Source organism: Dendrobium catenatum, unplaced genomic scaffold, assembly GCF_001605985.2.
Source record: "Dendrobium catenatum unplaced genomic scaffold, ASM160598v2 fragScaff_scaffold_621, whole genome shotgun sequence".
Classification (NCBI taxonomy): domain Eukaryota; kingdom Viridiplantae; phylum Streptophyta; class Magnoliopsida; order Asparagales; family Orchidaceae; genus Dendrobium; species Dendrobium catenatum.
In genome coordinates this window covers 27,024,476-27,043,035 of record NW_021319083.1, presented here as the reverse complement: position 1 = coordinate 27,043,035, position 18,560 = coordinate 27,024,476, and the positions used below count along the sequence as shown (strand labels likewise).

The 18,560-nt window shown below is 35.8% G+C and overlaps 1 protein-coding gene across 3 annotated transcripts in view; it reads left to right on the top strand.

Annotated features, from left to right (window-relative positions):
* Positions 1-448: 448 nt before the first annotated feature.
* The window catches only part of LOC110098153, a 30,089-nt gene continuing 11,977 nt past the window's right edge, over positions 449-18,560 (top strand). For 2 of the 3 annotated variants that reach the window (XM_020824881.2, XM_020824884.2), the window contains exons 1-3: positions 449-681; positions 7,174-7,321; positions 7,416-8,312. In XM_020824881.2, coding sequence (XP_020680540.1) covers positions 7,416-8,312 — 897 coding nt within the window. In that variant the 5' untranslated portion in view covers positions 449-681; positions 7,174-7,321. Of the gene's footprint in view, positions 686-7,173; positions 7,322-7,415; positions 8,313-18,560 lie in introns of all 3 variants that reach the window. The other variant, XM_020824882.2, reaches the window with a different exon arrangement.

Below are 18,560 nucleotides of genomic sequence, written 5' to 3'. Positions count from 1 at the left end.
ATAATGGCCTTACTCGACATAGGCTCTTCCTAAGGCCTACAAACCAAAAATAGCCCACGCTCTCTTAAAGGTAGGCTTTTCACTCTGGATGAATACGGACTGCCGAAGAAAAGGAGATGGGGAATAGATTTTGCGTTTCGATGGAAAATGGAGTTGTGCTGAACGTGATATAGCGAAAATGGTTCCACCAAAAATAATTTTTTTTTTTAATTTTGCCGTTTTAAAAATGAAGAATCAGTACCAAGCCTGAATTATGCACTGCGCTCATTGAACCCAAAAAAAAATAAAAATCTCCATCTAACAACACAGTTATTTTGATCATGCAATGCACCAAACAGCAAGCAGCAAACCCTTTTCACTGCAAAGCCCATCGCAATCACGTCAATTTCTTTTAAAACTGTTTATCTCGTGCTAATTCCATTATAATTTATGAAATTATTAAATTTGTTTCTGACCCCTCCTCTCTCTCACTCTCTCTCTCTCTCGCTCGCTCTCTCTGTTTCTCGCGTGCCATCGCTCTCTTCCTCTAAACGCTCTCGCGTTCGGACGAAGACTTCTCTGCTATGGTTATGGTATATCCATCCGCCGCTCAGTTCTTTCTGCTCTGTGCTCTATTATCCACCTCTCCGCTTATCGTCCTCAAGAATACCGGGCAAGCTTCATTCAGGACACCAGTGCTTGGTAGGTAGCCATCTCGTCCCATGCCGTTCTTTCCGCTATAGTGGGCTGGGTCTAGCTTTAAGCCTCCAGTTTCTTGCTTTTTTCGACTCTTGCAACCCTACCGTCGGCCTTGACTGACGCTTCATCATTTCTTTCTTCAACCACTAGATACTCCCACTCCCCTAACCCTGTCCGCCCCTACCCCGTTTTTTCTTCGCGCTCTGCATGTCAAAGTTGAAAATAGAATTCTTACTTGTAGATTTTATTCCATTAAATCTATGGATATCATAATTACTCTGCAACTGTGAGATTTTTTTCCGGTGTAAACTAGTTTCGATGCAGGAGGTGGTTGGGTTTTGAGCAAGTTTAATTGTGTAGTGAGATATTTGCGCTACCTGAATTGTTATTTATATCAACTTCTTTTAAACTCACGTCTTAGTGATTGGTTACATTTTAGATCAGCCTTGAGCTTTTGCTATTCCCTGATTTGTTTCCGTCCAATAAAGTCGGATTTGGGCTATTCGATTCTGTATTTATTTGTAATTGTAGTTAGTTAGAGACATTTTACAACCGTAGAGCGCATGTTTTTGAATTCGAAGTTCATTTTGGATTCAATGTGAGTATTCTTCTCCAAACATATTTTTACGGGCAGAAATATGACAAAATGCCATAATTTTTTGTCCTTCACATAAGACATACCTTGATATTAGTGACACGTATGTTTGATTGCATAAATAACAATGTTGTACTTCATTTTTACGATAACAACAACAACAACAACAACAACAACAACAACAAGCCTTTATCCTATTATTTGGGGTTGGCTACAAGAATACTTTTTCTCCGTTGTCATGTTAAGAGTTAAATTCTCATTTAAATATAATAAAGAAATGTTATTTCTAATATTTTTTAACCAAATTTTTTTAGTTATACCTCTACCTTTCTTAATATAAGACAAATCTAATACATCTATTTTTCTAACCGGGTCATCTGAAGGCCGCCACTTTATGTGACCAAATCATGTAAGGCGACTCTCTCTAATATTATTTTCAGCTAGAGGTACTCCAACCTTTTCACATATATGATCATTTAATGTTCTATCTCTTAGAGTAAAGCCACTCATTCACTTGAGCATCTTCATCTCTACAACACTTAACTTAATATTATGCTTTTCTCTTTCAAAAAGCATTGTAGGTATAACCACCATCTTATAGGATTTTCCCTTAAGTTTTAGGAGGACTTTTCTATCACACAACAAGCCCCATGCATTCCTCCACTTCAACCATCCAACTTGAATTCTATTAATAATATCCTTTTTTATGTTTTTTTGATGTTTATGGGAAGATTTTGAGAGCACATGTTTGACATTTTTTTTAAAGGATATAATTATATCTTAAATATTATTTCTTATATATTGGGCATAAGGCTAGTTATAGGCTTATAAACTCTACAGAAGATAGACTCAAACTTGAGACCTCTACCCTTAGAACCATGGAGCATACGATTTGTTCCAAAACATTTGGGTAGTGTGTGGCATTTATTGATTGCACAAACTTGGATTGTGTTATTGGGCCAATACCATCAAATATGCCAAATAATATATTCGATAGAAGAATATACTACTGCTCGGTATAAGTGCAATGAATTTCATTAGAACAACATGAAGTGATATTGATGCTATCAAATATTCTGTATTTTTATTGAACATTAGTATGTTTTTTTCTTTTGTTTTTTTAGCTATCCAATGATGGAAAAGCATTCAATGATCATGGTAGGTTGTGCTTGGGGCTTGGTAGACCTTTGGTTTGCTGGCTCGATTGGTCCTTGGCTGCTGCTGGTTCACGGGTTGGCTTATGGTCTACGGTTTTGGAGCCTATGGTGATGTGTGGAAGAGGATGGTTTATTGGAGTTGAGCTTAATTTCTAAAGTTGCTAGCTCATTAATGATGAGCTGAAGTTTAGTAGCTCATTAATGTTCTAAAGTAAGCTCATAAGTTGGATTCATTATTGGAGTGGTCTTGTCCCTTCTGCTCCCCTTTTCCTCTTTAAAATTTATCCTTGTCTCATGGGATTCCGTGGCTATTTTTTGGGCTTCCTGTGCTGGTTGTTTTCCGTGCCTTGGCTCCTTGGTTTCCCCGTTGGCTGCTGCTTTCGTGCTGGGTGGCCTTTTTGTGTCTTTTGGCGCCTTGGTTCTGTGCGGGCCTCTTTGCTGGCATGTAGATGTTGACTCACAATACATATTTCTTATGATTTAGTCCTTAATTTGAGAGCTTCTACATGCAACTCATGTAGCCATGATATGAGTATTTATTTTTATTTTGAAAATTTATCTTATTTTGGATAAGCCTTGCAATTTTGCTAAGAAACAAGTGTTATCCCATGGTTGATTTTTTAAGATTGTTTAAATTTTAAGTTGTAGATTTTTTTTTTTGTCCAATGAGCCTATCATATAAAGCATATCCAAGCCATTTCCACACAAATCAAGTGAAGAAACTTTGGAAAAAAAACATATATTTCTAGTGCCCAAGTGAAATAAACAGTCAATCACATGCATATAAAAATCAAGTTACTTGATTGGGCTAAGCATATAAACTTTGGCTTTGAGGCCAAACAGAAGAAACTCTTATTTTATTTTGATATAATAGAAAGAACTAAGGTCTTTGGACCTAAAGTTAGAGGATTATTTACTTGATTAGGGATCAAGTAAATGAAGGTGATGAGCAATGTTTAAAATTGCGTATTCGGGTATTGAGGCGTTTTTCATTCGTGAGGCGAGGCGTAAGCCTCAAGGCGTTTTGAGGCGTAAGCCTCAAAATCAAAAGATTGCGTAAACATAAAATTAGAAATTTTTTAAATACTAATGAGTGAATAATATAAAACATAAAAAATCATAAGATATGAAGTGAAATCAAAATATCTCAATAATAAGACAACATGAAATATAGTTCAACTCAAAATTCTATCTTTCCCAAATCCCAATATTCTTTTCATTAACATATAATTCCAATTTCTAAAAATAAATAACAATGACATATCACATAACAACTCATAAATCATCAGAACTGTCATCACTAAGGGGTTCTTCATTTGAATCATCATTATGATGAACTGCTCTTTCCCCTTCCTCCTCTCCTATAGAGTCCAATGTCGAGCATTTACTTCAAGATTTATGTAAGTTTTAATATATATAGCGTGAGGCGTAAGCCTCATACCAGTGAGGCGAGGCGGGCCTTAAGGCGGGCCTCAACCAAGTTGAGGCCGAAGCCTCATAACAAAAACTCGAGGCGTAAGCATCGAGGCGTTTTTTACTAGAATTGCGCAAAGGCGGGCCTCAAGGCGAGCCTCATATTGCGCAATTTTAAACCATGGTGATGAGAGACCTAAAGCTTTGGAGCTAAGGTGATGAAAGATTCCTATAATTTTTAGTCTAAGGGAAAATATGATACAATTTGAAGTTTTTGTACAAAGGGTTGGGGAATTTCCTTTTGTCTTGGAGCTATGGAAAATAGAGTGTAACCTATAACTTGGAGACTATGGGGGTTAAGGGGGTTTTCAAGGATTTTGGGACCATAAGAATGAGGGATGGTTTGTATCTTTGATGTTACAAATCAATGACGTGTCTTTCAATTTTGTGCTCAAGGGAATGCATATTTGATTTGCTTAATTTGGGTAAAGCTAATGCAGTTGACGATCAGGACATAGAGATGTAGTTTTTGCAATCAATCATAAGAGCTCTTTGAACTTTTATATTCAAAGAGAGAGATTCATTTGCTTAATTTGGGCTAAGCAAATGAAAGAGACGAGGATTTTGGTTCTATGTTTAAAGGCAAGTATTATTCATTAATTTTGGCTCAACGAATGGGATGGGCAACCTAGGATTTATCTAAGATTGTGGTAGTTCCTAGGAGATCCTAGAGTTCATGCAATGATGTTTGAAATCTTGGGAGGCTCCAAAGTATCATACATGAGGGAGGAGGGCTTTTGAAGGAGGGTTCTTAATTTTTTTAGAATGATTTAAAATAATTTAAAATGATTATCATATGTATGACTTTAGGAAAATTTTAGGATCAAGTTGGCATGATCTATGAATCCTAGATGTGCATGAAGATGACTTGTAATTTTTGTTTAGGAGTTTTAGAAATTAGAGCACATAATTATCATAATCCTAAATTTCTAAAATAAAGTTGATTGATTTCACCTACTATAGGACTTACAACATAGCTTTGATGGTCTATGAGAATGCTACATGATGTAAAATTCCTATATCATTAAGTTACTTTTGCTTTAACTTGTGATTTACTACGAGAGGGATGCACATTGCATGAATCAAAGCCTAGGCATCGTGGTTCAAGTTGGAATTAAATGTTGACTCCTAACCCAAGGTTTGACTGTAGGCAAAGGTTCGGGACGCAATATGAATGTGATTTCATGCATTATAAGGTCATTGGAAACGAGCCCAATAACCTGGCACACATCACCACCCTCTTTAAGCTCTCAAATAGGAGCAACCCATGGAAAATCATCAGATTTTCATGGTTTTGTGGAGAGGACAACAGACACATGGGATTTTGGGGATCATGGAACAAATTTTCTAGGGACCTAAGGGCTTGAGGAGTGTCATACATACATCCACAATGGTCAGGAGACCTAAAGCTTCCTAAGTTTTAGACATATACCTCATCAAAGCTCGTCCGATGGTTCCAACCATAACACCTTTATCATTAAGAGATAAATGCGACTGAATCTGGGAACAATCGTTGTTTGGGTTGCTCTGGACGTCGCTTTCGTCGTTACCTCACTGGAATTGATATGAGAGGAAGGAGAAGATCTTTGATTTTTTTTTTTATCATGAAAAGGAGAAGCTGTAGTAGCTCCTCTTGATTTCGGACGACGAAAATGGTAGCTCCTTTCCTCTATCCCCTTGCGCTCCACTTTTCGGCCTTGGTTCCATCCAAACTTACCCCTAACGCTTAGGTCCTTGATTTGACCTCCCGAGACTGGGAAGGAGCGCTTGTAGAAGAACATGCATGTGAATAGAAGCCCAGAAACGGAGACTTCAGCGAGCTGCTTAATATCCCTCGGCTTCATCTAGAAGAAATGAACCCTAGTCACTCTCTTCTGTTCGATTGGCCTAGGAACACATGCCAAGAGTAGGTGATTGGTCATCTTTTTGTCCTAGGAATCACATGAAAACAAAAGGTTTGATCTCTTTGTTTAGTCCTAGTATGCACGCATGAAAGTCACTGATCTCTATAGATGCTACACGTAGGAGGAAGTCCTTGGTTGTCTCACTCAAGTTCTTTTTTTTTTGGGAGATGAAGAAGAGAAACAAATGACCTCATTCCCTCATATCTAGACTCCTTGAGTTGTCGTAAATTCCAGAATTCTCGGGATTTGTAGGGGGAGGTAGATCACGTTGGTTAAGATAATCTCAGCCAATGATACAATTTTTTGATTTGGGAACATGCAAAGTCAAAAATAAGACTAGGGTTGAACCAAATGAGCCGGATTTTGTTGAATTTGAGTTCAATCCATGCTCAATTAGTTTCAATTGAGTTTAAAATTGAGTCGGTTTGAATTGGATTTGACCAAATGAGCTGATTTTGACTCAATTTGAGTTCGTGTTCTAATCGACTTTAGTATAATTGGCTTGATTGGGTTCGATCTAGTTGATCGAGCCCAACTTGACCCAATTAATCTCAATTTGGCTCGATTCGAGTCGAGTCGGCACGAATATTCGGTCAAGACAAGTCTTGGATCTTGTTTTGCAAAGTGCAATTCATGATGATGCCATCTCAAATTTTGATTTTGTGTTATGATGAAAGTGCTCTGTTTGTGCTATATCAATGCATTAGTTAGCTTTTGCATTACTGGGATATAATCTTAGAGATGAAATAAATATTCCTTTCAAAAGTTGCAATACTGAAATAACTATTAAATTTATTGTTAGTTGGCTATATATATATATTTAAATTATGACCATTATCCATAATTGTTTCTTACCACACCATTCTGGCTTTTTATAATTAATTTTTGATTAAGTATTTATATGAAGTTAAATAATCTGTTTATTTAGATCATCCCAAGTTTCTCGGAAACATACTTTAAAATTTAGCGTTGTGGATAAGAATAAAAACTGAGGTCTCCGTAATATATGTTGAATGGAGATTCTTGACTTGGAAATAATTGGAATTTTAACTGAGCAGAATTTTGCTTCGACTTACTCTGAGTCTGGCTTGTTTCTGGTTTTCCATGTATCAAAATTTGTGTTGCCATGCATACATGAATCAGACTTCTATTTATATTCACCCATTCACTAGTCTTCTGTATAATAATTATTGTCTTTCATGTTCTCGTGCTTATGTGTAACCAACTAATTTTGTAATAAGAGAATCTTGAAGAGGGGCTTTGAATCAGTTTCTGTTGTAATAAGTTCTGACTGACATATTTCCTTGCATTTGATGCTTTTTATTTCATGAGAAGCTCATTATCCTAGCTGTTTGAAACTTTGAAGGGTAAGGCAGATATAATCAGTTTCGTTTATTGCAACGTTGAAGCACAGCCAAGTGTTAGAATTTGTGTCGACTGTCAACAAAGGCTTTCGTATTTGTGATTTGCTATCGACTTACTTGATCTACTCTGCAGCTTCAGCACGTTTGATCGTCAGTAATTCAGCCTGAGTTTCATGAAGCTTTTAAGTCTCATTAGTCTCGAAATCTATATTTTTCATGACCTTTTTCCTACCATATTACACAGATGGATACTAGCGAACAAGAAAGTAACGGAAATCATTCAGCAGAGCCATTTGATGATGATTCACACTCTTCATGTTTGCCCGAAAATTGTGATATATATGATGAATCGTTTCCATTTCCTCGTGTAGGAGAGCAGTATCAGGTTGAAATCCCACCAGCAGAAGCAAAATCAGTGCTGTTTCAGATCTCATATGATGATGCCAAAATGCCTGCCATTGATAAATTTGGAGTAGGATTAGCAATTCCAGTTAATTGGGTTCAGTGTGCAGTTGATAATATCAAGATCAGATATGAAAAAGAGGAATCTTCCAATGTGGGTATTGTTGGCATGAAAGGATCAGCACATTTACTTGACACTAGCAGTACTCAAGTTGATTGTAAGTTCAACCCCAGTGGATCTGCTCTTGAAAACCCAGAACTTGCTGGCAAACTTCTTCAGAGATTTGCATGCAATGTTGAATTTCTCAACTCATTACATCAGGATATTCATGTTGCACCTCCAGCAAATCATATGGTGGGTGATAAGGGTCAGAAGCCTTCTTGTTTGTCTTTTCTGCAGAATAGGAATCTTGGGGACTTTTATCCATTGCCTGGTTTGTCAACTCTATCTTGGAGTGATGCAGAAAAGCAAAGTTTCCTTCTTGGCCTTTATATATTTGGAAAAAATCTCGTTCAGGTAAAGAAATTTATGGAGACTAAAAGGATGGGCGATGTATTATCATTCTATTATGGAAAATTTTATAGGTCTGATGAATATCATAGATGGTCAGAGTGTAGAAAAATAAGAAACAGGAGACATATACATGGCCAACGCATTTTTAGAGGATGGAGGCAGCAAGAACTCCTATCACGTATTTTAAATACCACATGCAAGGAACATCAAGATGCTTTACTTGAGGTATATTCTTTCCTTTCTTGATATAGATTTTGAGACGACCATTATTTTAAGAAAATTTTAAGATGTAATTGGCTATTACCTATGCTATGCTTCCTTGTAAATAATATTTTCATTAATAAAGCATGGATACTGACGTGAGACGCTAATATAGTGACATCACCTAGCCAAAAATAATTTATTTTATAAAATTTTAATATAAAATGTGTAATAAAAAAACATGTGTCAATTATTTTAATAGAAAGTATCAAAAAATTAAGTATAATATCATAAATATCATATTAAAAGCTTAAGAATAAAAAAAAGGATACTAATAATAATTTAATTGCAATTACATATAAATCTTTCATTAATTATAATTAATTGTCAACAAGCCAAATTGTCATGACATCATGCATCGTTTGCAATTTTTATGGAAGAAACAAATTTCTAGTTATTTCTAGAAAAATAATAAAAAGGTGAGCATGCATTTTGGTGGAAGAAGTATGTGATAAAAATTATAAAACCTTAACCACTCAGGCCTCTGGCTTAACTCTCCAAGGGTTTTACCTATAATACTGATATGGCAGCAGAGGAGACAGAAAAGGGTGGGGCGGACCTGGCAAGAACCAAGGTGGAGATTTGGGCCCCCTTGTGGGGCTCAATAAAAAATTAATTTATTATGTTAGGAGAGGAATTAAAGGGCGGATAAATTAGAAAAGATTTTCTAATTGAATTTAAGAGGGAAAGATTTCCTAATTAAATTTAAATCAAGTGGGAAATATTTCCAAATTGAATTTAAATTAAAAAAGGAAAATTAATAAGGAAACAAATATGTTTTTTAGGCAATTTGACAGCTTATTTATGGAGGGATCTAGGGTTTATTTTGGGGCATGCATGTCTTGAGTTTGTTGTAGTTTTCTGTGGTTTTTCTTTTGTGAGGACTTCCTAGTGGCGATTAGGTTGTTTGGGAGAGTCGATCCACCTCTCTAATTGTAAATCGCTTGTATCTTTTATTTCTTGTTGTGTTATTAATAAAAATTAGCCTCTATTCCCACTAAATATGCTATTTTTGGCTTGCTTTTTGTGGATTTCTTTGGTTACTGAAATTGACTCTAAGGCATATTAAATTGGTATCAGAGTCGTGTCTTCGACCAAGATCTCAAGTTCTCGCTGAATTCTGTTGCATGTCTCCTCCATTTTGGCTGTTTTTGGCTTTTTAAAGACTATCTCGTCGTTTTCTGTTGTTTGATTTTGTTGGTTGTAACCTGGATCCATAAATGATAGCAAAGAAGATGGAGGCTGTGGAAGGAGAGATGGAACAATTCAGGGCTGAGATGCACGAAAAATATTCCGGGATATAAGGGAGGTTCACAACGGTGGAAGGGAGACTATCATCCATGGAAAATCGAATTGAGAATTAATTCGAGAGCATGAAATGCATGATAAAGAAGTTGATCGAGATGCAATTGAAGGCTTCACTTGCTACTCTTAGGGATGATTGGAAGGGAAAGAAAGTTCTGGAGGAGGATGTGAAGTGGACCACCCTGGGGAAACCCAAGGGGAGGTGCATCAGGGTATCCGGAAGAACGGGCAGCGAGAGGAGGGGAGACCTACCCCTTTTAGAGAACATTCGGGTAGTAAGAAAAATGGACAAGAGAAGCCATGTTTGGGCCGAACCATGGGGTCCAAATCCGCCAAGGGAAGAAGAAAGAGAATTGCACCACCACTACACGGTAGGAACCAATGGAGGAAGAAACCATTGGGGGATGGATGCAAGATCAAGGAAGCTAAAGATGCCAGTATTTGAAGGGAAAGATGCTCAAGGTTGCGTGCACCATGTGGAGCATTACTATGTCATCAATGGTCTGATAAAGGAGAAAAAACTCATGGTGGCAGGACCATGTTTAGAAAAAAAAGCCCTAGCTTGGTTTCTATGGAGAGAAGCTACGTATCCGATCTATTCCTAGGGAGAATTTAAAGATTGTTTGTTGGAACGTTTTTGAGACTTTCGGCAAGCGGACCTCCATGAGCAATTCTATGCCTTGACTCAAGAGGGGGCCATGATGGAGTATTGGGAAAAGTTCGAAAAGATTCTTCAAAATCTTGCTATTAGTGTCAAAGATTCTTCAAAATCTAATCTTTTTATTTGCGTGTAATCTTGTGTAACTAACTTAGCTTTATTTCTAGTAATACTTTCCGAGTCATCTAGCTTTTTTTATTGACCCATTTAGTTCTAATTATATTTTGATTATAGCGTGTTGGGACTAGCTCCCAAACATTAATTCTTATAAATTGATTAAATTTCTCTTCCATAATAATTATCTAAAAATTATCTTGTAAATCTCATTTATATTTATAGGTGCAATTTTTGAGAGAAATGCTGAATGTTCTATCTCTTCCCTAATGTTTCTTGTAGTCCTAATATCTTGAGAAAGGTCATGAATCATTAATTTTGTTGGTAATTTTTATTATATCTTCATTCATTTTTTTTTGAAGACTAAGCAATAAAGCTTTATTGAAAAAAGGAAAGCAAGTAACTATCTACTACAATCATCCGACTCCTTTTTCAACAATTTGATGAAATAAGGAGGGACATCACTCAAGCTCAAATCGTTCCACAAAAAGGAACCAAAGCAAGCATAGTTAGCACAAAGATCCGCTAACTTATTACTTTCCATATTAACATGTTTAAAAATAACATAATCAAAAGCTTTAAAAAAAGAAATGTCATTTTCTTCGTTACCTCCTTTATTCACGAAATCCTTGATGAAGTTGATCACATTCATGTTGTCTCCTTCCACGATAAGTCCTTTATAGTTTGTCATCCAATCCTTGAATATTAGTTTAAGAGCAAGGATAGATTGAAGTTCAACAGCAGAAGCATCCCAATGAATCATAGGCTCTCCGAAAGCCAATAAAAATCTCCCATGATGATCTCTAAAGACCCTCCTACTCCGGCCTTGTAAGAATTGTGAAGAGCAGCATCTATATTCACTTTAATCCAATCAAGTGGAGGAGAATGCCAAGAATTCAGCAACCAATGTGGTTGATTAACACTCTCTATACTTGAATTTGCGCAGCCATTATTGTTGAAAACTGCTGAATTACACACTGCTTGAGAAGCAGTCATTACCGCATTGATTTTTCTTCCTTCATGAATATAAATATTCCTTGCCTTCCAAGATTGGAATATAGAATTACAAAACAGAGTTTTCATCCATGAATTTTGCAAATCCAGCCATAAGAAGCAATCTTCCATGGAGCTAAAATATGGAATCCCAAAACCCCATTTGTTTAAAACAGCCACAACTTCTTTTATCTTTTTGCAACGGAATATGATGTGCACATTATTCTCCACTTCATCACATCCTCTAGGACATTTATCATAACCTTGCATCCTCCTGTAGCAAAGAAAATGATAAGTTGGAATTGCATTGTTGATCAATCTCCACCAAAAAACCTTCACCCTTGGATTGATCTTCATTTTCTCAAATCGTATCCACATAACATTTTCTGTTTTTTCAGCATTCATTGCTTCAGAAGCTAGTGCATAAATAGTTTTCCCTGATAGCTTGTAGATGAGCTCAAAATTATCCTCACCGTTACATAAAACAGTAGGGTTATCAGATTAATTATATCATCTCCAAAATATTCTTTCATCTTCTGAATGTTCCATGCTCTGTTCTTTATAAAATTCTCCACCATTAAATTATTACATTCCATTGGTTTGATAAAAGTAGGCCAAAGCTGGAAGCTTTTATCCACAACCCAAACATCTTCATATGCATTTATTGTTTTTCCATCTCCTACTGTTCTTCTGATAATTGGCTTCAAGTATTTGAATCCATTGCAAAGTATTTTCCATGCAACCGAGACATTTCTTCTCCCAGAATCCTCTGCCATATTACTCCCATATTTCGGAAATAAAACTTTATGTAGTAAAGATTCTTTCTCTTGAATATATCTCCATGCAAGCTTAGATCTCAACGGCCCAGCTTTATTAGAACAAGAACTAATGCCCATACCTCCATATCTTTTAGGTTTGCACAAAATATCCCAATTAACATAGTGAAGACCTGCATTTCCATCACATTTGTTCCATATATATCCTCTACATAGTTTGTCAATTTCTAACAGCACTTGTTTGGGAACCAATGAGTTTGTAGAATGAAAAGTAGGATAAGATAAAAGCACTGATTTAACCAAAGATATTCTTCCAGCAAGAGAGATGAGTTTACCTCCCCAAACACCAAGCATGCTCATCACTTTATCAATAAGAAATTGATAATCATATTTATAAATCCTTCTTAGCATCACTTTGATTCCCAAATACATGAACTCCTTTATTTCTCTGAACTTCATTTTTTTACAAATCTTTTTCTTCAACCTTGTCTTCACAGAAAGTCCAAAAAGAATACAAGATTTCTGTAAATTCATTCTTTGCCCCGTCCAACCACAGAAATCCATAAGAATCTTTTTAACAATTTTGATAGATTTTAATTGTGCATTAGAAAAGACAATAATGTCATCGGCGTACAAAAGATGAGAAACTTTTGGTCCATTTGGAGAAATTCCAATACCAATAGTATTTCCATTAAGAAAGAATGCATTGGAGAGAAGTTGAGTACACATAACAAATAAAAAGGGAGAAAGAGGACAACCTTGACGAAATCCACATTTTGCTTCAATCTTCTTGGAATAAGATCCATTGATGAGAATAGAAAATTTGGGCTCCATGACTCATTCAATAATCAAGTTAGCCAAATTGATAGGGAATTTAAAGTAATCAAGAATTTTAACCAAGGTTTGCCACCCCATAGAATCATATGCTTGCTCCATATCTATCTTGAATGCTACCATTCCTTTTGAAGATTTAGAATGTCTAAACCTGTGAAATATTTCTTGTGCCACTAGAAAGAGTGATCTCCGTTTCAAGAAAGCCACTTGTTCTACCGAAATAATTTTTGGAATGACCAATAAAATTCTATTGAGGATTTAGCCACTATCTTATAGACCGAATTACATAGGCTAATTGGTCTATAGTTTGAAGGAGATATAGGAGCTTTGACTTTAGGAATCAAAACAATATTGGTGGCTTTCCAAGATTCATCCATCTTACCATATTTAAAGAAATGATTAACTGCTTCCCACATGTCCATTTTTATAATATGCCAATAGTGTTTAAAAAAAGAGTATGACATACCATCTTGACCCGGAGCAATGTTCTTCCCTAGCATCTTGATAACACCCTCCAATTCATTAAAAGTAAACTCCTTGCTCAACAATTCTCTATCTTCACTGTTCAAGGTAGATATTGAAGCCGGCCAATTCTCTAGATCACATTTCTTTTTTTCCCATTTCTTGCTGAAATATTGAAACAACACCTCTTCAACGTCTTTTTGTTCTTCTACCAAAATGCCTTGTTCATTTCTGATTTTATGGATGAAGTTGATATTTCTTCTTCCACTAGCATACGTTTGAAAGAATTTGGAATTTGTGTCTCCTTCCACCCACCACTTGATTTTAGAACGTTGTTTCCACCAGGAATCTAGTCGAGCCATTACAGAATTAAGTTCTTCCAACTTGACTTTAAGCTCCCACTGAATTTGATCCGGGATGAATCCATCTGTTGATTCCATCTCCTGCAGTTTTAATATATCTGTTTTAAGTTCATCCTTTGATAAATTCAAAGATTTGAATTTGGCTTTACTCCAATAATGAAGGTTCTTCAAAGTTCTCTTAAGCTTTTGATTTAAAACCTGAGATGGATTTCCTGAAGCTTTCCTTTCCCATGAATTATTTACTATTGCTATTGAAGTAGGTATTGTAGTCCACATTTCTTCAAACCGTAAAGGTTTCTTCTTTGTTGTTATAAGATCCAACAAGTTCAACAAGATCGGACAGTGATCCGATGCCATTCTTGCCAAATGCCTCACAACCAATCTATTTGAAGAAAAGGCTTTAGAATTGACTAGGCATCAATCCAATTTTTCAAGAATTTTCTCAGCTCCCTTCTTGTTGTTACACCAAGCAAACTTTGGCCCCACATATGTCACTTCATGCAAATCATTTCCCATGATAAAAGACTTCATCTCTTTAGGTCCCAAGCCAAATACAAAGTCTCTTCCTCCCTTTTTTTCTTGCTTGGATAAAAGACAATTAAAATCCCCCCCTATCACCATAGGGAGGTCTTCAATCAAATGATGCTCCAATCTCTCCCATAGAGTCCTTCTCTTGTAAACATCTTTGTTCCCATAAATGGTAGCAATTCTCCAAGTGCCTTTATTAATAATTTCCAAATCTCCAATTAGCATTTGAGTTGAAGCTTCCAGCAATTTAAAAGTTGCCAAACTTTGTCTCCAGATAACTAAAATACCTCCAGATAGTCCTTCTGAAGGAACATGATAAAAGTCCCAACCATCCCCTACAATGGAATTCACAATATTTTTATCCACCACCATCAATTTAGTTTCAACTAAACCAAGAAAAAATAACCCAAACTCCTTAATGAAATCCTTTGCAAATAGAGAAGCTTTAGATTTCTTTGTTCCTTACAATTCCAAAAACCGATTGAAGACATTAATTGTCTAAGGGGAAGAGATTCCCCGCCCTGGTTTCGATTTCATTGTCCCCATTCCTGCTCCTTGGATTAATTCTTATAGGACCTAAGCTTTTTAATTGCTTAGAACCTTTTTTCTTAGATTTGCTTGAACCTGCCTCTGTCTTGTTGGTTTGGACTTCCAAATTGCTATCATTGATCTCAACTTTTTTTACATTAGAAATTGGAATTAAATATGTAGCCGAGATTGCTACAGATATATCATCTACTACTTCAACAATTTCTCCTCCTTCTCTCAGATTGAGTAGAACATTAAACTTGTTGAGATTGCACCCTTCATTTTTTTGAATAATTAAACAATTCCTGCCAGTTTCTACCAGATCTTCATTACTCTTGCTATTAGGCTCCTCTGCATTTACTGAAATCTTATCATCTTTACTTTTACCAGCAACATTTGAATCAACAAAATCCTGAATCTTTGAATGATCTCCTTCTTTCACATCAGATTTATTTTTAACTGTAAATACTTGCCTTGGTTTGTACTGGAATTTGAAATTCCCATTCTTTCCATTTCTCCCATTTTTCCTCCCATAATCCACGTGAACCCATGGCCCATATACACCTTTATTATCAACATCCTTGATTTTGAAATTCTCTTTATCTTCTGATCCCTCTACAGCTTCTATTCTTGTAGAATTATAAGATCTATTAACTGGCATTTCTTCAAAATCTTTTGAAGTATGTACAGGTTCCTCCTTGCATACCTGACAAAATTTCTCCACATGGACAATCCTTCCACATTTAAAGCAAAATGATGGTAGCTTTTCATAACATATTTTTTGATAAAATTTTCCCAATTCTCGTTCAACCCATACTCCTAAAGGAAGTTGGCCTTCAAGATTAAGCCTTACACAAACACTGGCATATTCCCGCCGCCCCCATTGAAACATATTTTCATTGATAAGGAAAGGAACACCAACCTTTGAAGCTATCCTGCAAACATTGATCTTATCCCAGCATTGCAAAGGTAGATTAGGAAGCCTAATCCATATTGGAGCAGTTAATCCTTTCAAAGATGAAGGATTGAAATCAGGAGACCATTTGTCCAAGCCAATAATGCTTCCACTTACGAACCATGGACCATTCTTCAAAACTGCCTCCATAGCCTCTTGTTCTTCAAAGGCACATAATACCCATCCACTGCCAAGTAGCGTCATATGGATCCTACCAAACTGGTTCCATTACTTCCTCAATTCCATACTAATGACATGGTATGGAATGAAATCCCGAAACACTTTGACTATTAGAGCTTTCCTTAATCTGTCAGAGTTTTCCAATTCATTTTGCTTATGCAGCTTCACAATCCCATCTTCAGAAAAATCCTTTCCATAATCAAAATCAACTGTTTTGAAATTAGGCTTCAATTTCCATGCATTTACTACTGGTTTGTCCCGATGATTAGCCATGAATAGCTCCTTTTCTTCATTGGAATTGCAATTACCCTGCATTGCTGACTCACAAATCCAGACATTTTCCAGATCATCCTTCTTCTTTTGAGTTTGAACAATAGCATCTTCTTCTCTGATTTTCTCAGATATATTTTTAGCAGCACCTGTTTGTGATGTTTCAATATTTTCTTGAACTTAACCACTTCAGAAGAAGAATTCTTAACAGATTCCAGAATAATTCCAGTTTCTTCATATTCTCGGTTTCTGCAAATTGATGAATCCTCATTACAAGACTTGTTTGTATCATCAAACAATACATTTTTCCCTTTGCCAATACAATCATAATGGATTTTAGGAGATAAGAGACCTCCTTCCCTGATCATTAGAGGTTTAGCAGATTTAAACCTCATCTTCGTCTCACGTTCAAACAGATTGTTCGCATCGCCAAAAGCCGGAGGCGAAACACCCTGGTTGTTGCGAGGAAGGATCTTCAATGTCGTCGTAGCAGGAATACGACTGTCGCCAGAGCCAGAAGAATTCCGGCGTACCTCCGCCGCCATCGGAGGCGAGCTAAAGATGCGGGAAACAAAATATTCAAATTTCCGAAAGCTTCTCTCTCTAGAAAAGTGGAGCCTCTCTCTCTAGGGGGTTTTTCCTAAGTTGCGAGAAAGGATCTTCAATTATCTTCATTCATTAGGTAATGAATTATCCTCATTTTCTTTCAAAATTTTTTTCTTTGTGTTTTCAATATTATCATCATTCAAGTCAATTATTATAAAATTTATTGGGTTTTCATAAAAAATGACATGACTGGATTCTTCAAGAATTAGCTTTAAAGATTGTTGTTGATGCTAAGATTATTAATATTATAAGTGCTTATCCTCAAGTAGGTTTGGATATGATTTCAAAATTAAAATTTTTGAAAGAATTAGAAGAATCAATACGAAAGATATCTCTTAAAGAATTTTTTTAAGGAGATTTAAATGTCCATGTTGGTAGAGAGTTAGATGATTTTAAAAATATTTATGGTGTCTATGGGCTTGGAGCGACTAATAAAGGTGGTAAGTTCATATTAGATTTTTATTTTGTAATTGCCAATACTTTATTTAAGAAAAGAGATGAGCATTCCATCACTTAGAAGAATGAATATAGTAAAACTCATATTTATTATTTTCGTATAAGAAAAATATATCGTTTAGAGTGCAAAGATTGTATAGTTATTCTAAGTAAACTTATATACCCAACATCGCTTATTAGTTTTGAAATTTAAGATGAAGGGGCAGAAAAAAATAAAGTAAAATGTTGTTCTAGGATTATATGAGTTCATTTAAAGAATATTAACAAAATTTATTTTGAGAGTAATATACTAGATGTTAAGATTTTGTCTTTGCATGAGGAAGCTAATGTTATGTAAGAAAAAGTAGCTAGTATTATTAAGAATATTATAAAAAATGTACTTGAAATATCACCAAATAGTAAATATAGTTTGTGGTAGAATCAAAATATACCAAAAAAGATAAAAATTAAGAAGATTTTTTATAAAAATTGGTTTAGATAGAAAAATTTTAATAATTGAGAATGATTTAAAGAGGTTCATAAGGAGTCTAAGAAAGCAATATGAGATGCAAATATTTTAATTTTTAATCATTTATATAGTAGAATAGATATTAAGGTTGGTGAAATATATATGTATAAGTTAGCCAAACATAGAGATAAGTGTAGTAAAGATTTAGTTCAAGTGAAGTGTGTTAAGGATGAAGATAAAAAAGTGCTTATCTATGATGCACGGACACTCCGTTTTAAGAGGCAGTGCAGTGTCGGACACGGACACGCGCCCGACACGGCGGGGACATGTGTCCGACACGTTTTGATCGTGTCCAGACTGTTTTTAAGAAAACTTAAGTCGGACACGCGTGTCCGGCTATTCATAACTTAAAAAAAAAATTAAAAATAGATAAGCACCGGTTCGAGCGAAAGCACCGCAGTCTTCCCGAGTCCGCCCTAATCCCTCTTTTGCATTCATTCGAGTGAAAGCATCGCAGTCTTCACGCGACTCGCGAGCAGCAGCACCCGCGCATCGCCGCATCCAGTTTCCGCACCGTCGCCGAACCATCGGTTGGAAAAAAAAATCCGTAAGTTAGATTTCGAAATTTTTTTGCCATTCTTCATTTCTCTCATTTTTTTTGTCATTCTTCATTTCTTTAAGTTAGATTTAGAAATTTTTTTTGCCATTCTTCATTTCTCTCATTTTTTTTGCCATTC